This window comes from Thunnus thynnus, chromosome 4 (genome assembly GCF_963924715.1).
Source record: "Thunnus thynnus chromosome 4, fThuThy2.1, whole genome shotgun sequence".
Taxonomy (NCBI): Eukaryota; Metazoa; Chordata; class Actinopteri; order Scombriformes; family Scombridae; genus Thunnus; species Thunnus thynnus.
This window is the reverse complement of record NC_089520.1, coordinates 14543779-14571720: the sequence shown is the minus strand read 5'-3', so window position 1 is coordinate 14571720 and position 27942 is coordinate 14543779. Positions and strand designations below refer to the sequence as shown.

At 40.1% G+C, this 27942-nt stretch overlaps 1 protein-coding gene across 1 annotated transcript in view; it reads left to right on the top strand.

The window, feature by feature from the left end:
- Window positions 1-27551, top strand: part of LOC137181269 (neurexophilin-4) — a 42345-nt gene extending 14794 nt beyond the window's left edge. Inside the window, exon 2 of the mRNA XM_067586843.1 lies at window positions 26166-27551. Within this exon, the coding sequence (XP_067442944.1) occupies window positions 26166-26984 (819 nt within the window). The 3' untranslated portion in view covers window positions 26985-27551. The remainder of the gene's footprint in view (window positions 1-26165) is intronic.
- Window positions 27552-27942: the final 391 nt, after the last annotated feature.

The window sequence follows — 27942 nt, the reverse complement described above, 5'->3', positions numbered from 1 at the left end:
AGAATGCTGTTGTTTCTTTTCTATGTAGACAGAAATTATTTGAATAAAACCAAACAAATAATTTTATTGTTAGCCATGGTCCACTGACTTCCTTCATGACATTCATAAAACAAATAGCAAGACCGGGCAGGTTAAGAAAAAAACTTAAAATCCCATTCAGGTAGATTACCCCAAACAATGTAAAGATAATGAACTATGCATGATGATGATGTCAGACCACAAACACTTTTTTGATGATGATTAACAGCCACACAACACAGAAAGGACCAGACTTTGAACCATAACCCACAATAGCTTTCCAGCTGATTCTCCTTCACCCAGTCCCTAGCATCACAGGCACGGGACTCAAAATCAAGTTTGTGCATCAGGACATACTTGTCTGCAAGAGCAACAGCCTCAGCAGCAGTTTTGACTTCATGCTCATTAATATAGGTAGCAGCATTGCTCGGCAGAGAATTTTTGAACTTCTCCAAAACCATTGCATTGCACAAATCAGCAAATGTTTTAACTTCCAAAGCCGAACACCACTGATTAAAGTGAGTTACCAACTCCCTGGCAAAATCCATATGCGTCTGCTTACTTGACCTTTCCCACGTTCTAAATTTCTGCCTGTAGGCTTCTGGCACCAACTCATACACTTTTAACACAGCAGCTTTGACTGCAGTTTAACTCTGGCTGTAACTCACAGGAAGGGAAGCATAAGCTTCTTGAGCCGTACCAGTTAAGACGCATTGCAATAGCAATGTACGCTCAGAATCAGGCCACCCTCTACTGTCAGCCACACATTCAAATAGCAAAAAGAAGGTGTCAGGATCTCTTTCACAAAACTTTGGCACCAGACGCAAATTACCAGCCACATCAAAACGTGGAGGAGACTCTCGAGACACAGAGGAATCATTAGAACCTGAGCCCACTGCCATCTTACTATCTCGAATCAAAGTCAATTTATACTCTTCCAGCTTGAGCTTTTTCATCTCTGTCGCCTGCTTCAATTTTTCAAGAGCCAATTTCTCCCTTTCTGTTTGTTGCTGAAACTGCAACAAAAGTAGTTCTTTCAGCTGCACAAAAGTTAAACCGCTGTTTAAACCAGAAACAGACAGACCAACAAGCTTAGGAGCAGCTCCATCAGAATGCCCCTCACCTTTGAAAACACCCTCATCAAAAAAATTAGCTTTCAAAATTGCTTGTATGTTATCTTTTAAGCGTCTATAACCAGCATCCATTTCAAAATGGTCAGCAGTATTCAACAACTGCTCCTTACTATAGTGATCCAAAACGTCCTCTGCTAGGGCCTTCAAAAAAATCCTCAATACACGCCATGACAATAGAACAACACCTAGGCAATAGAAGCATATTATGTACTGCTATACGAGTCTTACGCACTAGCACAGGACTGCACAGACCATCAAATGCACATAACAGAATGCACCAATAGCCCAATGGAACAGTGAGGCAACCAGAGAACTGGTGACCCCTTTGTAACCAAGAATGTGCCCATTAGACTACCGTTCTAAGCACGTTTAATAGTACAAATTCCCCCCAGTGAATTCCAAAGGGTAACCGTTCTACAGCCTAATCAGGGTGTAAGCTCTGACAACCTACTTTGAATATGCACCTGACAGCCGGTACTACCTGCTATGAGCCTCAGAAATCACTAGAGTACATGCAATCTGGTGAAACAAGCTAACCTCTCCTTTACTCAAACACCCACAGCTAACATTCCAAATATCAACACAACAAAACAAGACACTAGAGAATTATACTTACATGTAACCAATTATACCGGTTTAGAGTGACTCCCCCGTAGTGCACTTCTACAACCTCATTCACAAAATACTCCAAACTCTGGATGTGGTACCAGTGCAGCAGAGACCAATACCACTTTTTATGCACAAAGACCGTGAGAGAGAAAAACCGCGCTAGTACAACTCACTAAAAACACTGCAAACAATGAAGTCTACTTGCCGTAAGAGGTAACAAATTTAACCAAACCAAGCAAAATTACCACTATACCTCCAAAAACTGTTAAGACGAGCCCTCATTTGTCACAGCCTGGCTCTAAATTGACTTGGCTCTAGACGGTGGCAAAAAAAGGGAAGTCACACGGGTATTCCATATATTAAAGTAAAGTAGTAAAGTAGTAACAAATTGGTGGGGTGAGTCTGTAAGATCATTAATGTAGGGGGTGGATGAGTGAGTGTTTGCTGTATAGGTGTTGTAGGGTGGAACAAAAGAGGAATAACTAAACAATGCAGGAGTGTGTGGGGGGGAGAGAAGAGAGAATCTGAACTGGCAGCTTCACATCTGGGCCCAGCGGGACACACCTGGGCCCGGAGTGCCCCATCCTGCTAATCAGCCTGCCCTCAGGTACCTGGCCTTGCAAACAGAGCACAGCAGCAGCAAGCAAAGCAGAGGGGCCATCACAGTTAGTATGGCGGCTACGTCAGAGAAACAACTGTCCAGTCAGAGTACAGTATGTAAATTACCTGCTCAAAGAAACACACCCACAGAGCTACAGATTCAACTGTAGAGGCCGGAGACTTTACATTTCTTTGTATCTATGTGTGTGAACACACCGTTACAAGCATGGAGATGTCTTTTGCTGCTTCTTGGCGTGTTGAACGAGCAAACAAAACCAAAAAAACATCCACTGGAAGAAAAAGTACAATGCTAACGTCAGATTGCACTTTACTATTGTTTTTTTAGTTGTGACACATTGATAATCTTAAAAGCTTATCTGCCAATGTCAGCATCGGTCAGTTTAGATGCTAAATCCTGTGTCTCTTTTACTTCAAGACCAAAAACGTAAGTTGCAGTTACCAGCGCTAGTTTGTAGTCGTTAGTTTGTTTACATTATGTCTCCGTGCTCCTCATGGTTTAGCTGTCAGTCCTGGCCCGCCCACTTCAGGCCTCTGCCTGAAGGCTAAAAGAGCATTTCAGATATTTTTAAAAAATTCCTTTAACTATTCTTTATTCATTCAAGTGGTTGCTAGTCTTCCTTGGGTCCATATGTTACTTTCACTAAGACAATAAATTTGAAAGTCACTTTGACGTTTATTTTTACTGCAAAAAGGAAGGACTTAAGTGGTTTCAGTTGAGCTTTAAGATGACATTCTTATAACATAGACTGGTCACTGCTTTGTTTTTGCTCTCCATTCTGTCTTTCACAACTCTTCAATATTATCCTATGAACCTTTTTGTTTTCTAGGTATTCATTTCCTTGACAATGTTTTTTTTCTCTCACTTTTTGTAGTTGGATGTTTCTTGCAGTTGAGATAAGGAGGCCAGTGTGATCTCATGTCTTAGTACATCAGACAGCAGAGTATTGAGAGGCCAGCGTCGTGTCCTGATGGCCTGCTGAGCCACATAAATCAAACACATGCACACACAAGGACAGAAAGAAAGAGATTAAAAAGATATTTGTGAAAGATTGACTACTCTGTTGCCTTGTAAAATAGAACTGCCAAAGGCTAAAAAAAAAACTAAAAAAAAACATACTACTGTATATACGTACCCGTACAGCAGTCTGTTATCAAAAATCCCTGTTTAGACCTTGAATGAGTAAACCCTCGTTTCAAGAGCGACACACACCCAGAATTTATGGCGTAGTCTACAAGCTGACCATCATTCTTGCGATCAACTTAAGGACTTAACCTTAGAGTAATATCAAAAAATGATGTGTCTACAAATTTTGCTCCTACATCATTGTGTGCCTCAAGGTTTATCACATCTTACAAAATCTCATCAGGCAAAGCAATTTGTATTTAACTGGATGTGCATTATTTGGAGATTGCCACATCCACTAAATAGAGATTAAAATGAGATTTACAAATGAATGTTGCTGATAAATGTTTTTTGTAATTTTCCCCGACGTTTAATCCACAAGGTCAGTACTCCCCACAAGCCCCCCTGACTCACCCATATCAATTCTGTAATTCACATTCCTCCCCCACCATTTTTTTTTTTGTTTTTGCATTTCATATCAGATACACTACCTGCTACACTTATTATTAACTACACAACATGGATTACACAAGGCTTTGAAATTTAATGTTTGTTTCAATAATATGTGTGTTTCAGACCACATTAATATTTGTGTATCCCTCCTACCCATAATACTGCTGCACCTTAACATCTCCGGTTTCTTTATGCACGTTGCCTCAACAATGATTTCTATTTTGGTAAAAACTGATTTTCATCTGTGATAACAAATGTTCCTCGTTGAGATATTAACCCACCGTCCCATTTTCATTTACCACGTCTGATGTAGCAAAGATTAGATTCTGTTGCCAAATGGTTTAGTTAATGATTTCATTTGTGTTCTTCATTGAGATATCAAACCCCGGTGTCGCCTTTACATTCACATTTCCAGTTTGTAGAGATTACATTCTGTTGCCAAATCATTTCATACTTGTTTTATAGATCATACCGAATGTCATGTTAGATGTCAATCCTTTAAGTCTCAGATGTTGTCTGTCTATATGCACATGCAGTAGAGGATTTGTGCTAAACTCCTGTTCCCACTGCAGTAAATGTTCATATTTTATTTCTTTCTGATTTTAGGCACCAGAAAATACTGGAAAATTATGTGGCAAACAGATAATTGCATGACATAACTTTACAGTGCAATGTTTGCAATGCTGTTTGCAAAACATGCAAAACAAGCCCTTTATTAAGTCAGTGAAGTGATTTTTATGCTGGAGTCAAGCGTAAGACATGAGAATGTCAGTGATGTGTCATCTATAATTTAGTCTTTAAAGCTGTGATCTAAGAGTTTAAATAAACTTTTTCTCAAGGGATTGTACTCCTTCATAAAGCTACGTTTGTGCTTGGGTACTTTTTTAGCTACATTTGTTTGATTTTGTTGGATTTCTTTAAGCGATATTATATTATTAAATTTGCAATTTATGGTTTTTAGCAAAAAGCCATTATATTTAGGTTTTGCAAATTAGCAATAGTCTATCTATGATGCTTTGGGACTTAATTAAATAATGAATTCATCACTTTTTTGTTGCGGATTTGCCATCTACTGTGGTTTAAGAACATGTGAGAAAAGATGTCATGCAGTTCTCAGTAAGGGTTGGTGTAAAACGGAGCTTGTCACAAGTGGATTCACAAAGATTATGCAGTGGCTGGATAAGCTGGCAATTTTATTTGTGAAATGTGTCACCAATTTAAATTCAGCTCAGTGCTGTTTTTCTTTCTCGTTTCTAGTTAGTTTTGTTAATGTTATGTTCTGCGAGCCCTCTGAAAGGGTCATAGAGGAATGAAGTGATTTTTCTCAGGCTAAGAGAACCCAGAAACCCATTTCCTATTGGCTGGACAAAGAACCTTTCCAAAATGGAAAGTGCTATTTTCCATAGAATATTGTTCCTAGGGGCATGACGGTCATGCTGAAACCATTTGTAGGATAAAGGAGAAAATGATGTACTGAAATATATTAAAGGTAAACCTTTGATGGTTTCAGTACATAATTTTGGCTCGGTCGTTACAGGTTATGTTGGAGTAGTAAAAGAGGAAATCTACTTGTTTTCCCTGTCGACTGTTCTTTCTGTGTTGTTATGAACTAAAATAGCAAAAAACAAAGCAAAAGCTGTTATTTTACAGCATAAGTGTTGTGTGTAGCGAATGCAGAACCACTTAGGAGGAGGCTCGGCCAATCACACAGAACCATAGTTTTGAAATGGAGAAACAGCCAATCAGTTTGGATACAGATTTATCAGTTTCTTGTCAACATCAAAGGAAAATGTGGAGGTGGTGCAGTACTAGCAGAGGTCACTGTAGAATAAAAATCCACCCTGAATTTTATTTGGCAGAATTCTTCAAATGTTATTTTGGGATGATAAATGCAGCAACTTGCACAAACAATACATTTAGTTTTCGCTACACTTTTAAAGTAAATTGACTTGGTGTGGATTAGTAATAATTACGGCACTTTTCGAGAAGGCTCAGTTTCAGTTTAGTTTCCAATTACCAGCTAATTGGGATTGTTCAGGGGTGCCTGTGAGCAGCTTTACCAAAGGCCACAAACAAATTTGTAAAGAGTGGGCTGCTGGCCTTATTGCCTTGAGGTTGTATTGGCAAAGCTAACTCAGTGTGTTTAGACTGTTGTGTTTGTGGGTTAATTGTTCCCTTGAGACCAAGCCAACCGAGACGATCTGAAGAACTCTGTCATCCTTCCTTGTCATTCTGAGGCCGCTGGAAAGGGTGATAGATAAGAACTGTGCGAGGAAAATGACTGTATATCACTGTGGAGAAGGCGTGATGACTCTATGAAGGCATGAGAATGTGATAGATTCATATATTTGGGGTTAAAGGGGGAGAGAGAACATTGTGGCCTTCATTCATCATTATATGTAATTATATAAGTGTAACTTATATGTAACTTTTTGTTTTAACCAGTGGAAAGTAACTGGGTATATCTAATCCAGGAAAATTCTGAGGTACTTGTAAGAAATAGTAACCAGGACATTGTTTCTGAAAAGATTTTTGTTGGTGCTCCCAGCACACCAAACAAAAGCTCGATTACATTGCTGTAATAGGAGAAATCTCAGCAGCAGAAATCTCAAAACCTGAGCAAATAAAACCAAAACTAACTAGGGAAACATGGTTTGATTGATTTTGGTGAACTGACACTTTAATTAAATGCCAACATATCATATCACATTTAGAACGGTCCATTAATGTAACAGAGTTAACATAGTGGGTGGTTTGTAGATTTTTGCGACAAAAATGAGCATGATTCATAGTGTGAATCTCCCTTTTCCTTTTTCCAGGTTTGGTGCAGTATGGGCAGAAATCAGATTGCTAGAAGTTAGTGTTTGCTTTGCTGAAAGCTTCAGAGTGCAAGATGCATAATGTCATTACTGATTCAGTCAGCAGAGGGGGTTGTCAGGAAGGAAGAGGAGGAGGAGGAGGAGGGTGCAAAATAAAATAAAACAATCTCAGCTAAAATTAAAAAATGCCACAAAATGAAATAAAGATGAGTGCTCCACTGAGCCACAGACTGAATATAAAAGACAATCCTGTGAAATATACATGGCTGGTTGGAGTGTTGAGCAGAATGCTAAGCTCTAAACTCTACCTGTAACCCACAATACAGGCCCTGATCCAGAGCCTGTTGATCATCTCAGAACATTTGGGGATCAAATCAACCGCTGTGATCAGACCAATGGAGCTGTTTCCTGCTCACCTAGGCAACAACAGACAGGAAGACATAGAAGGGAAGAGACCATCTCCCATATTTAATAAGATTTGGTGTTATTTTTTCCTGTCTGTAATGCCTTTATTATTGCAGATTGGCTTAGCGGTGAAAGGTATTGATTGTGAGTCAGAGCCCCAACTGAGACTGAAGAGAAAGAAACAGAGATGGAGAGATGGAGGGTGTGGGCTGTTACCAGCAGGTGATTTGTATGTGTTTAAAAAAACACGTTTTTTCCCCATCACGCAAGGATTTGTTTTTGTTTTTTTTCCCAGCATACTTTACTCAAATGAGTGGGGTGCATTTATTTATTTGAATAAATCAAAGCAGTTGTATTTCAGTCTCTGACATGGGCCTTTTTTTCAGAGAGATTTTTGCAACAAGACCTATTGTGTAGAGATAATATAACAGTAACAATGGGTATATGGTGTGTGTACTTGCATGTAGCAACATGGCCAGTGAATGCTAGAAAAATACACATATACATGTAACATCATCTAGAAGAGACAGCCTGAATAAAAGAGAACATCATTTTTTTATTTTTGCTCATTTGACTATGAAATAACAGAGAGACATTAAATACATGTTCCATATTGATTTTGGAGTTAAGATAATGTTCATAATTTAATGGTGCTTAATTATGTCCTATTGCTCATTCAATCCCACTTAAGCCAACATGTTCTACAGTAGGATATTTAATTGTTTTGCTGTCTCCAGCAAACCCTGACTAAAAATAATGACTTGGAGAAGCATGAAAGAAAAGATATATGGAGATGATGAGTGAATGATTGTGTTCATGTTCCTATTCTTAGCCTTGCAGTGGGGAAGCAGGGCTAATGATGCTTCCTGACCTTAATGCTTAACACTCAAGGTCAGCCCACCACTGATGCATTGTGGGCAAGGTGTCCTGGACCGCAGAGGAACACGGCAGATTGAGCTTGTTGTTGTTTGCTGTGACTTTGCCCCAGAATTTATCACTGTTCTCCCTGAAAGAATAAAAGATACAATCACAAAACAAGCAATTTATTCAGCAGTGCAGCTCAGAGGGAACTACCGGCACTTGTTCTATGAGTTACAAATCCAATCTTTAACTTTCTTCATATTATGCACTGGCAATTTCACACTAATGCTAATGGGAAAATAATGCAAGAGAGACAAAAGATTTAGGATTTTCAAAGAGACAGAGGAAGTTGTGATTGAGCTACCCTGCTAGCTTTACTAATAGTTCATCTCTACCTTTTAGAGTTAGGAACATTTCCTCCAAGTATATCAGAATCAACATTATTATGCCATGTATGTTTACACGTATAAGGAATTTGAATCTGGCTTCTAGTGGCTGTTGATGTACTCACAACAAAGTTCAGGAGATGCATATGGACATACAGCCAAAACAAGGACAACAAAGCAGAACAAGTGAACACAGGTGAACACAAGTAGGTGAAAAAAAATAGATACATATATATATAAAACAACAAATGGACAACAGCATACAGTGTCTGTATATAGGTAAAACTATTTTTGTAAATTGTAAAGAGGATAAAAGTAATGCAGAGGTGGGTAAGAGGGCAAGGAATGCTGAAATAAATATTGAATGGATAAATATTGTATGGGTCTTGTCCAATAGAGACAAAACCTGAGTATGCAAATTACGCCCTTTAATCTTAATTAATTAATGAGAAACAGGTTGTGTTTGCAAACCAACGCACCATCCTTAAGTGTTTTTCTCACCTGTTTTGAAGGAGCAAAAATAGCTGAAAGAGATGATATGGAAAAAGTAGAAAAAGAAAAGAGAAAAGAAAACAGAATGAGAAGTCAATGCAGAGGAAGGTGCAACTGGGAGGAAGGCTAAATGTTTACTAGAGGGAGGGAGAGTCAGCCTGTCTCTCTAGCTTGGATCATTAATTTGTGTTCTAATTAGCAGGAATGCCACAGTTGGAATGTGACGCCTGCGTAAGGACGAGGAGTGGGCGAGTGTGTGTGCGCGTATGTGCGTATGTGTGTGTGTGTCCTGTGTCTGTGACCTGCCCTGGCTCCAAGTCTCCTGGCTTGTTAGAAATGACAGATTGACGCTCTCCTGCACCCCCCACCCACCAGGCCCACCCCAGTCCCCTACCCAACCTACCCATCTGCTCTGGAAACTCGCCAGATCTTTAAACCCGTCTTGTGTTTATGCCGTGTGGGCGTTTGTGTGCGTGCGTGTCAGTCAGTTCAGTTTTGTCATTGTAGAGCTGGCTGGACCAGTGGGGAGCTCAAGAAAATTCTAGTCATGTTTTTATTGCATCTATCTTTTTTTTTTTTTGCTATTGTGAATGCCAAGGCCAAGCTCGTTTTGTTGATATAAGCTTTTTTTGCCTTTTAAGCACAGTGTCCAAACTGTGGCTCTGCTACACAGAACATGATGCCATTGACATCTTTCAGTAAATCAAGTTTGTTTGGTCAAGATGCCTTGGATTCAAACCCGCCAGCTGAGGGAAACTATGAATTCTTGTTAAGATTCCCACCCGCTAACCATCAAAACAGATCTGTGTAAGAGCTGGAACTGACTTCATAGGTCGCTGTTCATTTCCTGTGTTTTTTCACCCATTGTGGATAAACTGTTTCAGCCAAGCTTTTCATCAGCTGTCCCCTGATTTTTAAAGACCCAGACGGTGCAGTGAGCCTTTGCCTCCCCAGGGCCTGAAAACATTCATTTAGATAGTGCCAATATCCAATCTTCCAATACGTTTCTTCTGGACATATCTTTAAGGAAAAAACGAAGGAGAGAAATGTATTAGTGTTGATATCCTTTGGTCAGTGACATCACATTTATAAAGGCCGTGTGTGTTTGTGTGGATGGAAATGTGTGTGTGTGTGTGTGTGTGTGTGTGTGTGTGTGTGTGTGTGTGTGTGTGTGTGTGTGTGTGTGTGTGTGTATGTGTGTGTGTGTGTGTGTGTTTACTGAAGCTATTCCAGTAAAGCCTCTAGCCCAGGGACAGAGGAGAGCTGCCCCACACGGTAATTGAACCACAGATCCTGCTGGACCATTAGTCACGAGTCTTGGTCTGTCCAGAGCCTTTTATCGCTGTTGAATCAACACAAGCAGTGTGAATGAGTGCAGGTCAGTAATACGAACACACAGCTATCATACTGTAGCAGTGCCATATATTCCTTTATACAAATCTTCTGCTACAGGTTCTCTGTACCTGAGAAAAACTGCTCGAGGCTTTTTGTTTGCAGAAGTCACAAAAAAAAAACAGGGTTGGGCAACATGATGATAATGTGAGATGATAGCAAATTATCCACACCAAGAAATGTATTTATTATTTAAATCTATTTTACAAGATCTTGGTACATGGTGACATGGCTTCACAGAAGTGATACAGGGCAAGAAGAGTGGTCAGATAAAAAGAGAGATTTTAAACAAACTCCCAGTTAAGTTAAATGTACTTCAAAAGCAAAAGGAAGGCAAACAAAGATATCATTCAAACTGTCTGTCATAAACATCCATCACAGTTCACAGACAGACTGAGCGATTATTACTAAAGTGTGCTCACTTGTGATTTGACCTCTTTGACCCCTTGTGGTCGTTTACTTCTCTGATCATCACACTGCTTGTTCTTTTGTAGCCATGTTACCATGTTCCCAGATCTCAGCAGTACAGCTAGGCCCCCATATATCAGTCGATATATTGGCTGATATTAGCTTATTACGGGTGTATTTGTACCAGCATATACGTTGTCCAATAAGTAACAAGAAATTACAGTATAGACATGCCAAAGTTGTGTTTGAGGTGTATTTCTCAACTGCAAAATGTCCTGCTCAGTAGATCACAGACACAACTCTATAATAACCTAATTTAAGGGACCGTTGAAATAAAACAAAATGTTTTAATCTGTTTATGTAAAAAAAAAAAAAGAAGAAAAAAACACTATCAGCCAATATGTTATTATCCATTTAAAAACTAAAAACTTCAAACATCAATATCAGCCTCAAAAATCCATCATTGGTCGGTTATTCTCAGCAGTTAACATTATAATTAAAGTGTAATCGTAATCGATAGAAACAAAAGACAAAGCAACAACAAAAAACAAACAAACACTCAAGCTGTAATAAACACCACAAATCATCATCATATTATTATCTTATTATCTCTGGTTGTGTTTGGCCATTGCTGCCAGTGCTCCAAATCAATAGTATAGATTATTATGACAAATTTTTTCACTATCATCAAGAAATTTAGGTATTAAATTGTTAGATTTTTCACTGGTTTCCCAGAAACAGACATTACCATCTAGTTATTTTGTCTTTAAACATTTTATCTTTTAATTTACAAACAAATTTATTAATTGTGATTTATATCAACATGAATTACCAGTGTTACCATCCCTATAAAAACACATTACAGCTTTGTGATGATTCGGTCTTATTCTACAAAATTTGAAGCTTCAGCATTAACACCAGTTATGTGTCTCTGTAGCGTGCACAGATGTGTGGGCATCTGCAGTCAAGAATGATGTCTATGTGTGTGTGTGCACATCTGGGTATTGACAGTGACCAAGCGATCAGCCACTGGGCATCGCCCTGCAGGTGAGATGACCTGAGCTGGTACAGAGAGCGAGCGAGAGGAAAGAGGAATACCGCTGTCCTCAGTAATGTTTTGGGCCTGATGGAAAGACAGCGGGCAGGCAGACTGGCAGCCCAGAGAGATATAGGCCTACTTACACCAGTGGATGGTATGACACAAATAACTGCAGTGGACACAATTGTCTGTGGAAAGACAATCCTGTGTTTCTCATTTCTGTTCATATCTAGTTTGATATTGGGTCTTGGAGTGTGAAACCAAGTCGAATGATGGAAGAGTACGGTCTCTGGAGGAGGGTGAGCAAAGAGGAAAGAGAGAGAGGGAGTGTGTGAATGAATGTTTCGGACAGTTCTGGATGAGCGGAGACACTGACAGCTTCTCTCTCTTTTTGTCTTTCTCTCTCTCTCTTGTCTCCCTCTCAAAATATCATTACTGCTCTATTCAACTCCTCTTCATCTCCAGAGAGGATTTTCTATGAAGTCCAGTACACACTAAGCAGTCGTTGGATTGATTAGGTTTCTCTCTACAGTATACACCCGCCCCCATCTTGCAGCTCGTCCTGAGGAACAGAATGAGAGCAGGGCCGCTGGTCAGCACTCTGGTTTTCTGCGTCCAGATGGTGGATGTGAAAGATCCCAGTTAGGGGTCCCAATGCTGTGTCCTTGAAGCCGGATAGTGATTTATACACTGGCAAAGGCATTCAAAAGGCAGGAGAGGAGAAAACTTGTTATACATTGTGTACTCGATTTGTGTATGTTTATGTATTGTCTGCCTCTTGTGACGTGTCGTTTCTAAATTCTTTTCATGTGATTAATACAACAGAAAAGAGACATTATGGAGCTAATCTAATAATACTCCAGGAACCTTGTCGCTTCAGCCTCAGAAGCAGGTGTGTTTTTTTGTGTGTGTGCATAACCTTGAAGTGAACAGGGGAATGTCGCCGTGCCCTGCTGCCAGCGTCTCTCAGGGGTTTTATTCATTTGCACCTCCCACTGTTTTCTCTCCAATTAACTCTGCAACCAGCCCCGGTGAAGACAGTCCGGCCCAAGTCGGTGAGCCATGTATCCCCTCGCAGGTTTGAGCTTTGCCCCCACTCAGCCCCACTCAGCTTCGGCCCTGAACGCATGGAGAGCATCCTTCACAGCAGGGGAGGAGCAGACATGGAAATGCTTAGTCTTTTCATCTTTGTCTAATTATCCTATTACATCCCAAAAGCCGACTGACTCTCAATCCAGGGAGAGAAACTGGGAGGCTCTGTCTCTGGCAGCAAAATGAAAGGAAAGTGGGGAGGAGGGAAATATGCTTGGAATTAAGCATGAGAGATGAAAGAAATTAAGGATGGAAGTATCAGGAGCTAACTATAATTTTGGTCATGTAGTCATGGATGGATGGATGGATGGATGGAGGGAAATAACGTAAAGAAGCCTGGAAAGATGATGGTATCATGGCAGAAAGGGATGCAGGGATGGAGGAAGTTTAGGATGAAAAAAGGAAGGATGGAGACATGGAAAGACACAAGAAAATAGGAATTAAGCAAATACAGATTGAGAAATTAGGAGTTTAATGAAGGGAGGATGGAGGGAAGGTGAAAGGATGTGGGATGGAAGAAATTTACCAGGAAAAGAAGAAAGTGTCCAAAAATGTGTAATTATAGACATGGATAATTGAAAGGATGACAACTGGAACAGCAGATGAGAGGAGGAGCTATAGGAACGAAGGATGGGGAGATCTGAAAAAGAAAGGAGAGAAAGAGTGCAGCTAGGAAGTGTCAGGAGCTAGTCTTAACACTAGTCATGCAGTCATGGCTGGTTGCGTGGGTGGATGAATGGAAGGATGCAGGAAAAGAAAGAAGGAGGAAAATAAAGGAAGGACTTAGGGAGAGATGAGGAATGACAGGGGGAGGGATGGGAGGAATGGATTTAAGGATGAGGTCTGGAAGATATTTAAGGAATAGAGAAGGAAGGAAGTCTTAGATGCTATGAATAATTCTGGTTGTATAGTCGCGGATGGTTGGATGGATGGATGGATGGATGGATGGATGGATGGATGGATGGATGGAGAAAAGGAAGGAAGGAGAAAATAAAGGGAGGAAGTTTAGAGAAATACTGTGTTACAGATGAATTAAGGAAGAAATAATCAGGAGCTACACATAATTCCTGTCATGTCGTAGTCAAGGGTGGATGGAAGAATGGACAAATGGAAGAAAAGAGGGAAGAAATAAAGAAAGGAGGGAAATGGAGGGATGGAGGATGGATGAGACATGGAGGGAAGTGTCGAGAGCTTGTCATAATTTTTCATATGTCAAAGTCATGGATGGGTGGATGGATTGATGGAAGGATGGAGGAATGGAACAAAGGAGGAAAAGAAAGAGAAGGAATTGAGGGATGGAAGGAAGAAGCATGTTCTCATTCTATCCATGAATGGATGGATGGTTGAAAGGATAAGCAATTAAACAAGAAAAAGAAAAAAAAGAAAGAGAAATTCTTGAAGCCATATACTTGAAAGCAAACGGGAAAATGTAAAAACTGTGATAACCAAGTAAATGCTGTGTAATACACAAAAGCACACAGGGCAAAGCACAAGACACAAACAAAGCCAGACTGAAATGAAATGGAATGAGTTGCAGGCAGCGCGACTGCAGGTGGCTGCAAAAATGGGAAGCGAATGGAAGGAAAAAGAGCAGGTCTTTATTATGGTGAGTAACTTTGACATGCTCGCATTGCGCCCAGTGCCAGTCCATCCGTCATCCAGCTCTCCTACTGATGAGCACTGGAAACAAATCTGAGGAAGCCGGTCTTTATTTTGCCGCCTGGGTGACTTGTCGGAGTCGTCACAGGCCCATGTGTCCCTGTATCCCTCCCCAACTGACGTCTCCCAGGCTCAGTTTCACCCGCTGGGAATCTCTGCCTCTCTTCTCCCTCCTTCTCTTCATCTCGTCTATTCATTATGCAGATAGGTTGTTTTTTTCTTTCTTTCCCCCACACCAGTCCCTTGTGTTTATTTGATTCTTTATTTATCTCAAATGTTTCTGCTGTTTATCTGTTTGCGGCGTGTGTGTATATGCGCTTGATAAGTTGCGAAACACAGAGGGCATCAATCACTGTCAGTTAGCTGCTCAACACGTCACTCATGTTGCCAGAGCCTGAGCACCCTGCACCACCTCCGAACCTTAACCTCGATGAATTTCAAAGTCTTTCAATACATAAATCTATGAGAAAGAGAAAAGAGTGAGAGAGGGTGGGGTTGGGGGTAGGTGGTGGTGTTGTGGGTGATGAGGACAAGCGCTTTTGTGCTTTTGCAATCTGACTCAAATATATGTTTACACGTTTACAAATGAGAAATCCAAGAGCGCAACGTCAGTTCTCATATTCCCCACGCCCATGGCAGTCTGCCTGGAGCTGCAGCCCCCCCTTCGGTAGCAGACTTCTGCAACAGTTATTTAGATGAATGATTAAAGTTAAGGCGCAGCCAGCAAGAGTCTCACCACTCTTATTTAAGGAAGAATGGGAGAGCTGTCATCTTTTGATGCATTGCCTGCCATCCCGCATGCAAACGAGACACCCTCACTCCACCAACGCCGCCCAGCTCCCCCTCTCCTCCTTCCTCCTCTCTCCCGTCCCTCCCTTCCTCCCTAGATGGGTCCCAAAAGAGTTGCCTTGGGTTATTGATCGGGTGCTGTGGCATCACTGCAGACATGTGGGAAGTCTGCCCACCCAGGCAAAGACACTCCGGCATGCTGATCTGATGTGATCAGTAAGATAGGAGAAACAAGGGAGGACTACTGCACACAGTTGATCTATGGCCACTGAAGTCAGGCTCCTGAGAGCAAAATCCTCTAATGGCTTCATAGATAAAGCATACTGCGGATTGTATTAACTTCCCTTGTCTACCTTTGGGCAAGCAGCATAGAGAGATGTTAGAGAAGTTGAATGCAGGACATGGGACATCAGCAGTGTTTTCACAGTTTGGTTTTTTAACTGATTTAAAGACTGATTATAGGGAAAGTGTAAAATAATTCTTTCTCCCTCTCAGAGAATCGGGTAGTTCACAAAGCTATAATTTGTGACTTTGTGAAATTAATTGATTCAATTTAGTCATTAAGAAAAGGTAATGCTTTAATTACAGATATTCAATAATAATCATATAAACCAATACTTATGAAATGTTCACACTGTAGTATACTTGTTCCACATTATGACCAAGGGACAAATCAGAGACCATAACTAGGCCAAGATAGACCGTCAGAGATCTTAGTGTACCCTGAATCACATACAGAATATCTACACTTTCTTGCCTTCACATTACATTGTCCTAACGTGTTGGCAAAGAAAAAAAATAGGTTAAATAGTGTGTTGCACATTCCTCTACATATACCAGTGCTTGGAACAATCAGCCTGAAATTACAGCAGATCTTCTTGCTTTCTTTGTCCAAATCCAAATGTTTGAGTAAAAATCCTCTTAAGACTTTGCTCACTGCATGCAAGGTAGAAATAGGTCTTTGTGAATCTTTCAGTTGGCTGCACAACTTTTGTGGATGAATTGTTTTATGCCATTTTCTGCTAGGTTAGGTGGCTGTATAATGTAGGTGTAAAATGGCACCTGCTTGTAGCTTTAGTCCAATATGTATCCTTCGGAAAGGTCAACATGGCCAATACCCTTGAGATTTCTACCTTGCTAGAGGCATAAATGTAGAGCTGTAGTAATTAGCCAATTAGCTGATTAATCAATTAGGTGATTCAAAGAAAATTAAATAGCAACCATTTTGATGATTTATTAATCGTTTCAGACATTTTCAAGCAAAAATGCCAAATATTCAATGATTCCAGGTTCTCATCTGTGAGAATTTGCAGCTTTTTTGGTCTTACATGATAGTAAATTGAATATTTCAGGGTTTTGAAGTGTTGGTCGGACAAAACAAGACATTTGATGACGTCGCCTTGTTCTATAGCATATTGTGATGGGCATTTTTCACTGTTTTCATTCATAGATTAATCAATTAATCGGAAAATGAAATCAATTATGGAAAACAATGGTTAGTTGCAGCCCTACATTAATGTCAGCTCTCAGGAGGGCGATAAGAATGTCAGCTGCTGTTTTTGCTTTTTGGCTAATATTAGCATTATACTGCATATTTAAACACAGTATAGCCTGACTGATCTTCTTAAAGGGTTGCTGCAGCATTTTAATTCCTTCGTTTTTTTGGAGGACTTCAGCCTTCCGAAGGTTTTTGATAAACTGTTTCACTTGGGATTAATCATGTGATGTATTAAAAGTGTTTTCATTGATTTGGTGGGGTAGGATTGTTTTAACATTAATAAATTAAAACTCCCACACGCAATTCTGGCACTAATGTCCATTGTGCTGTTAGCATTGTATGCTTATTTGGCCTTGTTTCATGCCCACAGGGTGATCGTCCAGTTTAATATCTTACATTGTCTCATTATCCAACCTTGTTTTTTTTTTTTTTTGCGGTGTTACCATGAGTAGTGGTATCTGTTTATGGCAGTTAAGCTCTGTGAGTATATAGTCTTCCTTAATTCCCTTGTGCTGCACATGCAGTAGACGAGTACTTTTTTTCCCCCAAAAAAATGAAGGTGTAACAATTCATTTCATCATAGCTCTAGTTTCTGGTTATGGCTGGCTTTGTTCCTCCTACATTTATGATTCACTGGACTGTGATCCTCATGTGCACTGTAGTAGTTTACAGCTGAGTGTGATAGCAGATGTGTGTTTAGATTATAATGGAAAGAGAGAATCTGCTGCAAGTGTAAAATTTAACTGCTTCAATATTCATAAGTAAAAGGGATTGTGAGATTTTGGCAGGCAGTGTATTTCTAAACTCAGACTGTGACAGCAACATAGTGTAGCTGTACTATTCACTGCACAGCTATATGACTCAACTATATTTCAAGAAAAAAGGGGAGTGTTTAAATACATGACTGTCTTTATGTATGATGCAGAATATTTTGATTTCCTGTGTAATGTTTAGCAGGTTTATTGATTTGTTTTTTAACAGTAAAGGTATAAAGGTAGATAAGCCCTGTGTAGCTCAATCTGTTTTTATACTGACCTCTGCTCTCTGGATCTCTGTAATAAACTTTCTGCTAGCACCGAGATACTGATCTAATTGTGATAAGTGAGTGGTAATAGTTATTAAAAATGTTTATCTAGCTTGCACAACAATTGCAATATTCTCAAAAAATCCCTCCTTATTGCTCAAATTGACTTAATTGTTAAATTTAAGATGCAAATTGATTAAACATAAAAATCAGTAAATAAAAATACAGCAAAACCCCAAAGAACCGTAAAAAGTCAAACATTTGTGGTACTCCACATTTTGGATTTCTTGCTGCACTTGTGTTACCTCCCATTCCACAATTGGGGATTTCTACATCTCCCTCTCAGTCCAATCTTCTGGCATCTGCAATATTTTGCAATATTGTCAGCATATTACACTTAAGACAGCACACAATACCTTCATAAATCCTCTTATGTAGACATCAGATGGCAGAGAGTACTGTCTCGTATCATTTTCTGTCTTTCTTTCTTTCTTTCTTTCTTTCTTTATTTAATTTATTTCTTCAGTAGATGCCGGATGCAAAAAAAAAACACCTTGATATACTATAGCTTTTTTTCTTGTATATGCCACAAAATGTTGGCCTATACAAAAAGTCCATATTCTTAAAGGTGAAACTTTTGCTCATGATCAACCAGAGTACTTTTTAAATTTTGCCTGATACATGGAAAAAAGACTCCATCCCTTCTTTAACTAAAAATTATTTCAGAGCTGAGCTGGTCTTCTTGAAACAATATTACAGATATTACTTCTCAAGAAACCTCTGATTATTCTCTATGGGGTGAGTGATTCTCATTTTTGTCTTATTGCACTCAAATCTCAGTGTGTGTCGTATATATATTGTCTTTTTACCTTTTCTTTCTTTCTTTGCACTGTCCCCTCATATTGTCTTACAGACCTCTCTGCTTTCTCTACACTGGTTCTCTTATTCGTTTTCTTCTTCTCCCTTACTGTGTTATCTGTCTTGGCTCCATTTCCTTGCTCCCTGATACTCCCTGACTCAGTAGCTTTCATTTTCATGATAATCCAGCGACACCACTGGACTGCGAAATCGCTTTCACTCTCTCTTTCTCTCTCTCTCTCTCTCTCTCTCTCTCTCTCTCTTTCTCTCTCCGTTTTTTCCCCCACTGGTTTATCTTTTTTCCTCCTGGCTTTATTTTGCTTTATGTAATTAAATGTCATTTTCACTTCTCCCGGTTTTTTGGAGGAAAGGAAGAAAAGTTTCATTTTTTCATTATATGATCGTTGTCAAATCAGAGTGGAGTCACTGCTGGTAAAATTGAATTGTCTGAGCCGCAGTACCACGCTACCAGCACTTAAACATGTTCAGTTCACCTTTCTTCGTATTATTTGGTCATGGTGGCAACAGGCTAAGTAAAATAGCCCAAATTCTTCTCTTCAGCCCCGTCCTACATTTTCAGGGGGATCCCAAAGTGTTCACAGGTTATTTGGGGATGTAATCCCTGGGATGAGACCTCTGGGTCTGCCCCAAGGTGCTACAGGGCGGCGTCTATAATGTTAAATGTACTGTAAATGCCAAACCTTTCAATGACATGACCAGCGTCTCTTCTCCAAGCTGTATCTGGTTATCTGAAGTCCTCACCACTGTCTGTGTTGCCTTTGTAGCTTAATATTCCTGCCACATCCCATAGGAAACCTGTTACCTGGCTGAAAGCTATTTTATTCATTCCACGAGTTGGTGCTAGTATCCTGCCAAGACTGTTTGTTCACCTGATTCAAATCTGCATGTCTGTTGCTTATTGAAGCCTTTTGAATCCCCTGGTCAAGATCTTCCTGCCCTTCCTGTTGTGTGTTTGATTTCAGAGCTTGTATCATCTTTCAGTCATTACCTAGGGCAGAAACATAGATCAAAAACCGAGAGCTTCCCCTTCAGGCCCAGTGCCCTTGTCACCGCTACTGTGGATGGTGGACCAATTTACCTTTTGAACTTGCACTCCATCTCAACCTCAAATGTGATCAAGACTCCAAGATTGAACAGCAGCAACTATCTTGCAAACTAAAGGGAATAATCCTCTGTGTTGGAGCAGCAAACAGTAGTCTCAGATGTAGAAGTGCTGAGCCTCGTCTCAACCACTTCACCCTCGGCTGCAAAAAACTGCCCCAACATGCACTGGATGTCAAAGCCCAATGAAGCCAACAGAACTACATCATAAGAGCAGAGATTAAGTCATGTGCAGATTTACCTAAATGATGACATTTTCAGTCACTGTGGTGTTCTTGATTTCAAACAAAATGGAAATGAAATTCGATAGCTTAAGTGACAGTCATTAAAATTTCAGGGCCCTACAACACAACTCATACCTCAGTTCAGTGGTGTGGCTGAAATTTTAACAAATTTCATCTTTGAAGTTCAGTAATACAATAAGATTTTTTTTTACCTTAGTATTTTCAGCTTTCCACCAGCACTGTGAACAGATTTATGATGTTTTCCTTCAAAAGTGGTTGAGGGAGCATTTAAGGTAAACGGTGACTTCAAAGTAAAAACTGATGTACATTCACCTTAAAGACTTCCTTCCTTGAATTAGCGTTCTCTGACTGCTCACAAATAGTGTCTGGAAATCATTGGCTTCTATTACTCTTCTGGGAGGAAATATGGAAAAAAAACTACTGTAAAGTAATTTCTGCTACTAATCACAACAAGCAGTAAAGTAGTAGAAACAGAAAGTAGCCTGCATCACAGCCTGTGGTTTGTAGTGCGATGGGAGTAGAACTGTACATTTGACTCTTCTCAGTGACAGCAGATCAATGCCGCCCGGAGCACAGATAGAAATGAATTGATTGTCACCAATAAAACTCCAATTAAACAAAGGAACAAGCCTGGGAGAGAGCTCCGAGACAAGCAGCTCTCATCTTCTCATCAGTCCTCAGGGAGGGATGGGAGGGCGGGAGGCAGGAGGAGAGGGAGTCGGATGTGGGCTGGGGAGCCGCTGAGCGAGGTCCATTTCCTCTGAATACTCTCGCTATCAAGGAGGTGTGGAAGTTACAGATGAATATGAGAGTGAGCACACTGCAGATGGAGGATCAGATACCTCATAGACAGGGAGAGTGTGTGAGAGAGAGAGAGGTGTCCTTAATGATGAAAAGAGATCTTAATTGTGGTGACATGTGATATATCAGGTTTCAGCAGTCAGTTCTAGAGCCCATCTGACCTCTTATTTAATAAGTTAGTGTGAAGCCCCTCACTGCGCAGTCCGTCCTTTCTCTTTCTAAGCCCCTCTCTATCTGCCTGTATGTCTGTGTATCGTCCTCTTTTCTGTCACTCCTGCTCTCTCTCTGTCTGAGCTACACTCATAATCTCCTCATTGAACAATCCTTACATTTCTTACAAGTAGATTATAGGCCTCCCATCTGAGCAGCATCTAAGGATGCTTTTTGCTCATCTGAACCTCTGAATGAAGTTAAAGATGATTAATGTTCCCCATTCCTAGAAAATGTACAAGATATCCTTACTCTCTCCTCTCCTCATCTCACTTCTCCACTAATAACGTTTTCCTCACTATCTCCCTCTATCTCCCAAGCTCTGTAATTCGATTATTCTTTCTATGATTGTGCTGTTATCGAGTTGGCTGTATCATACATATGTATAAGTCCACCAAAATGCTTATTCCATCCTCTGCTACAATTTCCCCAGCATCCTACCAAACAGGAATTCCTAAATGGAGGAAACACTAATTATAGGTTGACACGTGTAAGGCTTTGCTGAGGGTAACTTTGCAGGTTGACAGCCCCGAATGGCCACAAGAGGGAAATCAAACCATCCCCTCAAGTCAGGTTTTCAACCTTTATTCTGAAGTCATTTTTAGCAGGTTGGAAATGTTGAAAGTAGCACATTCTTGAGCTGGTTTGTCGTTGTTAAAGTAGATGTGATTAATAGGGAGTGGGAAAGTAAAGCTTTGGTGTTGTGTAGCATGACAAGTGATCTATGTTTCCTGTAAAGCACAGCGAAAAACCAATTTTCACCAGGGATTTCATATTCTCACAGCTAATTCTACCTCATCATTTTCAGATTCAGTAAACAACATATACTGTACAATACAATAATGACAAAATAATGTCAGGAAAGACATGTAACCAAAATTACTACACCAGTAGCAAAACATACAGTTTAAAAAGTATTTTACTAGTACTTTTTTATTACTTATTGAGCTTGCATGCCCACATTTAAACAAAATGGGATATTTGTCTCCCTAATGCTTGTCATTATGAAGCTTTTAAATCTACAAGGGACCTTAGGGACTCTGGTGTTGTTGCCACCCCCGAAGTTACATTGGTGTCAAATACTGCATGTAGCCTTATATCTGAGTTTATACCTCTATATTGTGTTATGAAGAGTATGAAACACAATTAATGAGGTCAAACATGCACATTATAGCCAAATGTTACAGCTGAGGCAATCTACCTGCTAATCTATGATTTTCCCATAATTAGATTTGGAGTCTATTCAATCTGGCACAGCATACTGTACTCATCTTTCTGACGCCTTTAACAGGACATATGCAGATTATTACACTTATTTATCTTATACTGGCTCTTTATGCAGCCCCCCAGTTCAGCCTCTGTCTGAAACAGGCCGTTTTAGCTCCTGTCTCTTTGAGGCCCCCTTCCCGATGAGCCTACTCTGTTCTGATTGGCCAGCTTTTGAAAGCTGCCCCTCAGCAGACTTCCGCTGGTTCCAGAGGTTACATAAATAAACAGCATAGGATTTCACTTCTTTTTCTTGTTCTTTACTCAAAATGTCAACTTTTCAAATACATCCATACATGTTTGAGCCAAAATCCGATCGGAAATATGCGAGTGGACAATACGAACAACCTATGGAACAATCTTAGCAACATAGGCTACAAAACGGATGGCCTTTTGTGGGCATGTGCAAACAATCTGATGTCATCACAAGGAGCAAGTAGAGGTAACATTACAAACAAAGCGTTCCGAGCATGTCGAAGCTTGGGCTTTTGAATTGCAGGGATAATTTTTACATACATTCACCTTAAGGTTTGGAACTTTGACCATGTTTAACATAGACATGCGGCATCATAAAAGTATAAAAATACCAGAAAATCACATTATGTCCCCTTTAAACTGCACCTAACGGACCTGTAACAGAAACTATGGAACTAAAATCTCTTTTGCGTAACACCATTCACCAAAAAACATATATCATAATGTGTATTACTGTAATTCTTAATCTTATGATCATGTTAGTAACAAAATTTGATTGACAGGTGACTGATTTCTTGTGATGTAAGTTCCTTTCAACTGTAACCTACAAGCCTCTCTAGTTACATTGCTCAATGTGTTAATGTAGTGTACTGTGTGTTTGCGTGTGTGGGTGCATCAGTGTGTACCTGCATTCATCACCTCTTCATCACCCCAGCAACTTCCCTCTGGCTATTGCTGCAAAAGTTACTTCTCACTCATTGTAACCTAACTGAATAGAGGGTGAGGAGGAAGAAAAGTGTAAAGCTGTATTTTTCAAACCGTCAATCTTTCGCTGGTTGCGGCAGCCTGACGTGACCTTATAGCAAACATCCGCTATTTTGCAAAAAGTCTATAGCTTATGGATTTCACGTCAAGAGAAAACATTTGATATTTCTTCTAAGAAATCCTCACCCTTTAAATGGATTTACTGTCAAGCACAAACAATTTCATATTTATGCTAATAGAAAGTCCATTGGTTTCTGTTGGCATTTTATTACTTTCATGCCACAGAAGAAGAAGCCTTATCTCCATACTCTTCTTTTCCTATTCAATCGATATTTGTTAAAGTTGCTGACTATGTACAGCAACCTCAGACCCTAACATAAAATAATTTTTTAGGGGGATGTGCTTGATACAGTTGACCCTGAAGGTTAGGTTGAGGTTCATGGTGTGATGCTGCTGCTGCTGAAGATGGTTAAGGATTATGATGATGGTGCTAGTTCGAGCTGTGTGCCATCAGCTAGAGAAATGATTAGGACTGCACCAGCAGAGTGTTAGCCTGACAGATGGCAACACATGGAGCTAGCTGACAGCACTGCTGACAGCGCATTCGCAGGAAGTCCCCATCTTGCATGCACTGTACACACTGTTTGTTGCTATATGTATTCTGATGTTTTTCTGCCACCAACTGTAACTTATTCCTACCTGTCAACAGCAGAGTCAACTCACATTATCAATTCACAAACTCGCAAAATTGCAAGACCACTGCATAGGCCTCCTGACATGGCACCAAAGGGAGTCGGGGTCTGGTGAAAATCTTCAGTGGGCCGTTATCCCAGTCAGTAGTCATTCATCAACACCTTCCTTTTTTTGGTAATTCATTCCTCCAGTGGTCAATAAACTTTCAGTTATTTTCCCCTCAATCAATTTAGAAACCAGCTCTGCAGGCACGTTAATGAATGGCCAACAGAAATAGATGCATTAATTGAATGACTGAATACATTAGGAGCTGTATTGAGTGATGCACTGTTGCCTCTACGAATAGCAATATGGAGTTATTAGGTTCAGTGATTGATGAAAGAGGAGGAGAGCTTTGGCACAAACCTGTCAGATCCACTGCCCCGGATAGGAATGAAGGGAGACAGAAACTGTCCTCGCATGAGTAGACACAAATATCTGATCCTGTGCTTGTTTTGAAATAGTGTTTTTTTTTGTTTGTTTTTTTTTGTTTGTTTGTTTATCCACATAGAATAGTTTTAAACTCCATCCAAATGCATCCTTGGGGGAAGCATATGTAACCCCTCCAAATAGGTGCAATACTTTTCACTGTCACTTCATGACAGCTTCAAGCTTGAAGTCTGCATATGTGCAAATGTGTTTGTGTGCTTGTGTGTGTGTGTGTGTGTGTGTGTGTGTGTGTGTGTGTGTGTGTGTGTGTGTGTGTGTGTGTTTGTGTGTGTGTGTGTGCATTTTAAAGTGCAAGTGTACATATATGCATATGCATATGGATGGGAGCATGGCAGTGATGTGATTGATGAGACATGAAAGAGAGCAGAGGAAGATTTCCAGTCAATCAGCCCTGTGAATAACCACCTAGGCTGTGGATTAAAGGCAGAAAGCTGTCTGAACAAACAAAGGCTCACATCTATTATCTTACATGTAGAGTTGTTTTGCTCTCTGGAGCAACTCTGACAACAAAATTAAAGTGTGTTAACAAAAATAGATGGTTTTGTTTTCTTGAATTCAGGAGATGAAACAATGCGACATCTAACAACTTGGATGCTTGTGGAAATAAAAAATCATATGAGGTAAAAAGATCTCTACGGAAGACTGACCTTTACAGCATTTCAGATTATAATCACGTGTGTAAAATGAAATAGGACATCACCGAATTATTTTAATATTACGTATATTAGGTTTAGTCCAGACTGTTACAAGATTTGACTGAACTTTCATTCAGGATAATTTAGCCCCTCTGTGATCACTTCAGCATGGCTTACAGGGGAAGAGGCCCATCAAAATCTCATTGCAGGTTGCTGGTTCAACTCCCAGTGCTGACAGCTGAGTGTATTCCAGCTTTGAGGAAGCTGATATCAAATCGACTGTATGGTGCCCAATATTTCTGTTATGTGCCTTTGGGCAAAGTCACTGAACCCTAACAACCCTTCCATGAGTGATGCACCATGGCTGATGCCAGGCAGATCCTGTGTGGATTAAGGCAGATTTAAAAATTGGGCCAAATATCCACCAGATTGGTGGAAATTTGATGTTCAGTTTAAATAGAGTTCCAATGCTTGATTAATTACCACAAAACTCTGGCTGTTGGATGAACGGATGGATTCTGGCATGCCAGAAATTTTGGCCAAAATATCTGTTACAAACTGTAGTGAGCTTATTTTAATATTACTGGAGTCATATGTTACATGTAGTGGCTAACTGTGGTTTTGACTGGACTATGCTATGATATAAATAAAACTGAACTTAAATAAGACAGCAGAACAGTAAGACCATACTGTCCCCATCTTCCTAATGGCTACGTATTTTTCTTTTTTCCTCTTATATTCTGATCAAAGTAGAATTGCCTCTCTCTTTTCATCAACACTTTTTAGGACGTGATCATCTTGTTTGAATAAAACAATTGGAATTGTCAAAGGACAAAATCTTTACAGAGTGAGAATAGAAGTCGCTTTGACCATGCAGAAAGGCCAATTAAATTATGTAGTGCCAGTTAAAACAACATAAAAGATTAATAAAAGTGTACATTTGAAAAAAAAAGATGCATATTAACTGGGATTATGTGTAACTCTGCAAGGATATGTGAAAAGACTAATTTAAAAGCCTTTGGCACATTGTCAATAAAGTTTTCTTCTTGTTTCTTTCTCCTCCAGGTCCAAGGGTTGGAGAAGCAAGTGGACTTCTCAGACCTGGGCCCAGTGGGGTCGGTGATGAAGACTCTTCCATATGGCATAGGTGGAGGCACAGTAGGAGGAACAACAGGAGGAGTGGTTAAGCCTCCTTACCAAACCCGCATCTTCTCCACTTCCATCGACCAGACGTCCATGAAATCCAAGCCGCCGACCTACAGTTTCTTTAACCCGTACGACTCAACCCGGAACCAGTCCCTGCTCCTGGACCAGACAGGCTACCGCTCCAAGCGCAAGCCCTCACTAAAGACAGCCATGAAGACCAAGAAGATCTTCGGCTGGGGAGACTTCTACTTCAACGTCAAGACTATGAAGTTCAGCTTGTTGGTGACGGGGAAGATTGTGGACCACATCAATGGGACGTTCACTGTTTACTTTCGCCACAACTCGTCCAGCCTGGGGAACGTGTCGGTCAGTATCGTGCCGCCAACTAAAGTTGTGGAGTTTGAAGTCCTCCAGCAGCAGCAGGTGCACCCCCACACCCAGCAGGCCGTCCAGATCCAGGAGACCCAGCAGTCCACCATCGACCCCAAAGAGGTAAAGACCTTTAACTGTCGGGTGGAGTACGAGAAAACCAACAGATCCAAGAAGCCTAAACCTTGCCTGTATGATCCGTCTCAGACCTGCTTCACAGAGCACACCCAGTCCCATGCTGCCTGGCTCTGTGCCAAACCCTTCAAGGTGATCTGCATCTTCATCTCTTTCTTTAGCATCGATTACAAGCTGGTTCAAAAAGTGTGTCCGGACTACAACTTCCAAAGTGAGCACCCTTACTTTGGATAAGTAAGTGAGACTGAACTGATAAGAGAAAAAAAAAAAAGAGACAATGATGATGACAAAGATTATGGTGATGATGATGATAATGATGGAAACGATAGTCATATTGATTACAATGAAGATGCAGGGGACAGTTTTTTTGCCTCTAAACTGCTGTGAATTGTGGATTTAAATCAAGTATAATCAGAGTTATGGATGGTTAGGATGCGGCTGATTTCTCTGACTTTTTTTCCAACTTTGTATTTGTTAACTTCTGTTTTTATTTGACTTTTTTTCTGTAAATAATATACTCAACCTCAGCACACTTATTGTTTTTAGATATTTATTTCTGAGTGTTGTTACTTTTTGCTGTTGGAGAACTCTGTTGAAAACAGCTGGAATCAGTATGCCGTCCGAGTACAAAGTGAGCCTCTGAGGCGGCTGCGCTATGCCATCACTGTATGGCAGCCGTAATGTTATGGTAGACTGACTGTTAATCATCCTCTCAGCTCTACGTTTCAATCCCTGGATATAAGAGAGTTATATGTATGAGAAATGCTATGCTGGATATGCATACAATATACTGTATGAAAAAGCACATTAAAATCTCTTAAACTGTCTGTCTGTTACTTGGTGAATGTGTTCATTCGGAGCTAGAAGCACATTTGCAGGCGACGAGCTGTGCAGCATATTCATGTTATCTAACTCAGCAAGGACACTATTATGAATTAAGTTAAATTTTATTCTGATTAAGAATTCATGCCCAAGCATTCTGTGAAGATATGTAATTTTAATTTTCTAAAATACATTGAAGGAAAGTTTGTTACAGATGGAATTTCAACATGAAAACCAACCGTGAAACATTCTTAAGATGGTGATAAATTTTCAACTCCTTTTGAGGGAGTTGGTATGTGCAGTAATAGAATCCAAGTGAAGTATCAGATATCATTTTTAATTACATGCACCCTGGAAATGAAAAGAAAAA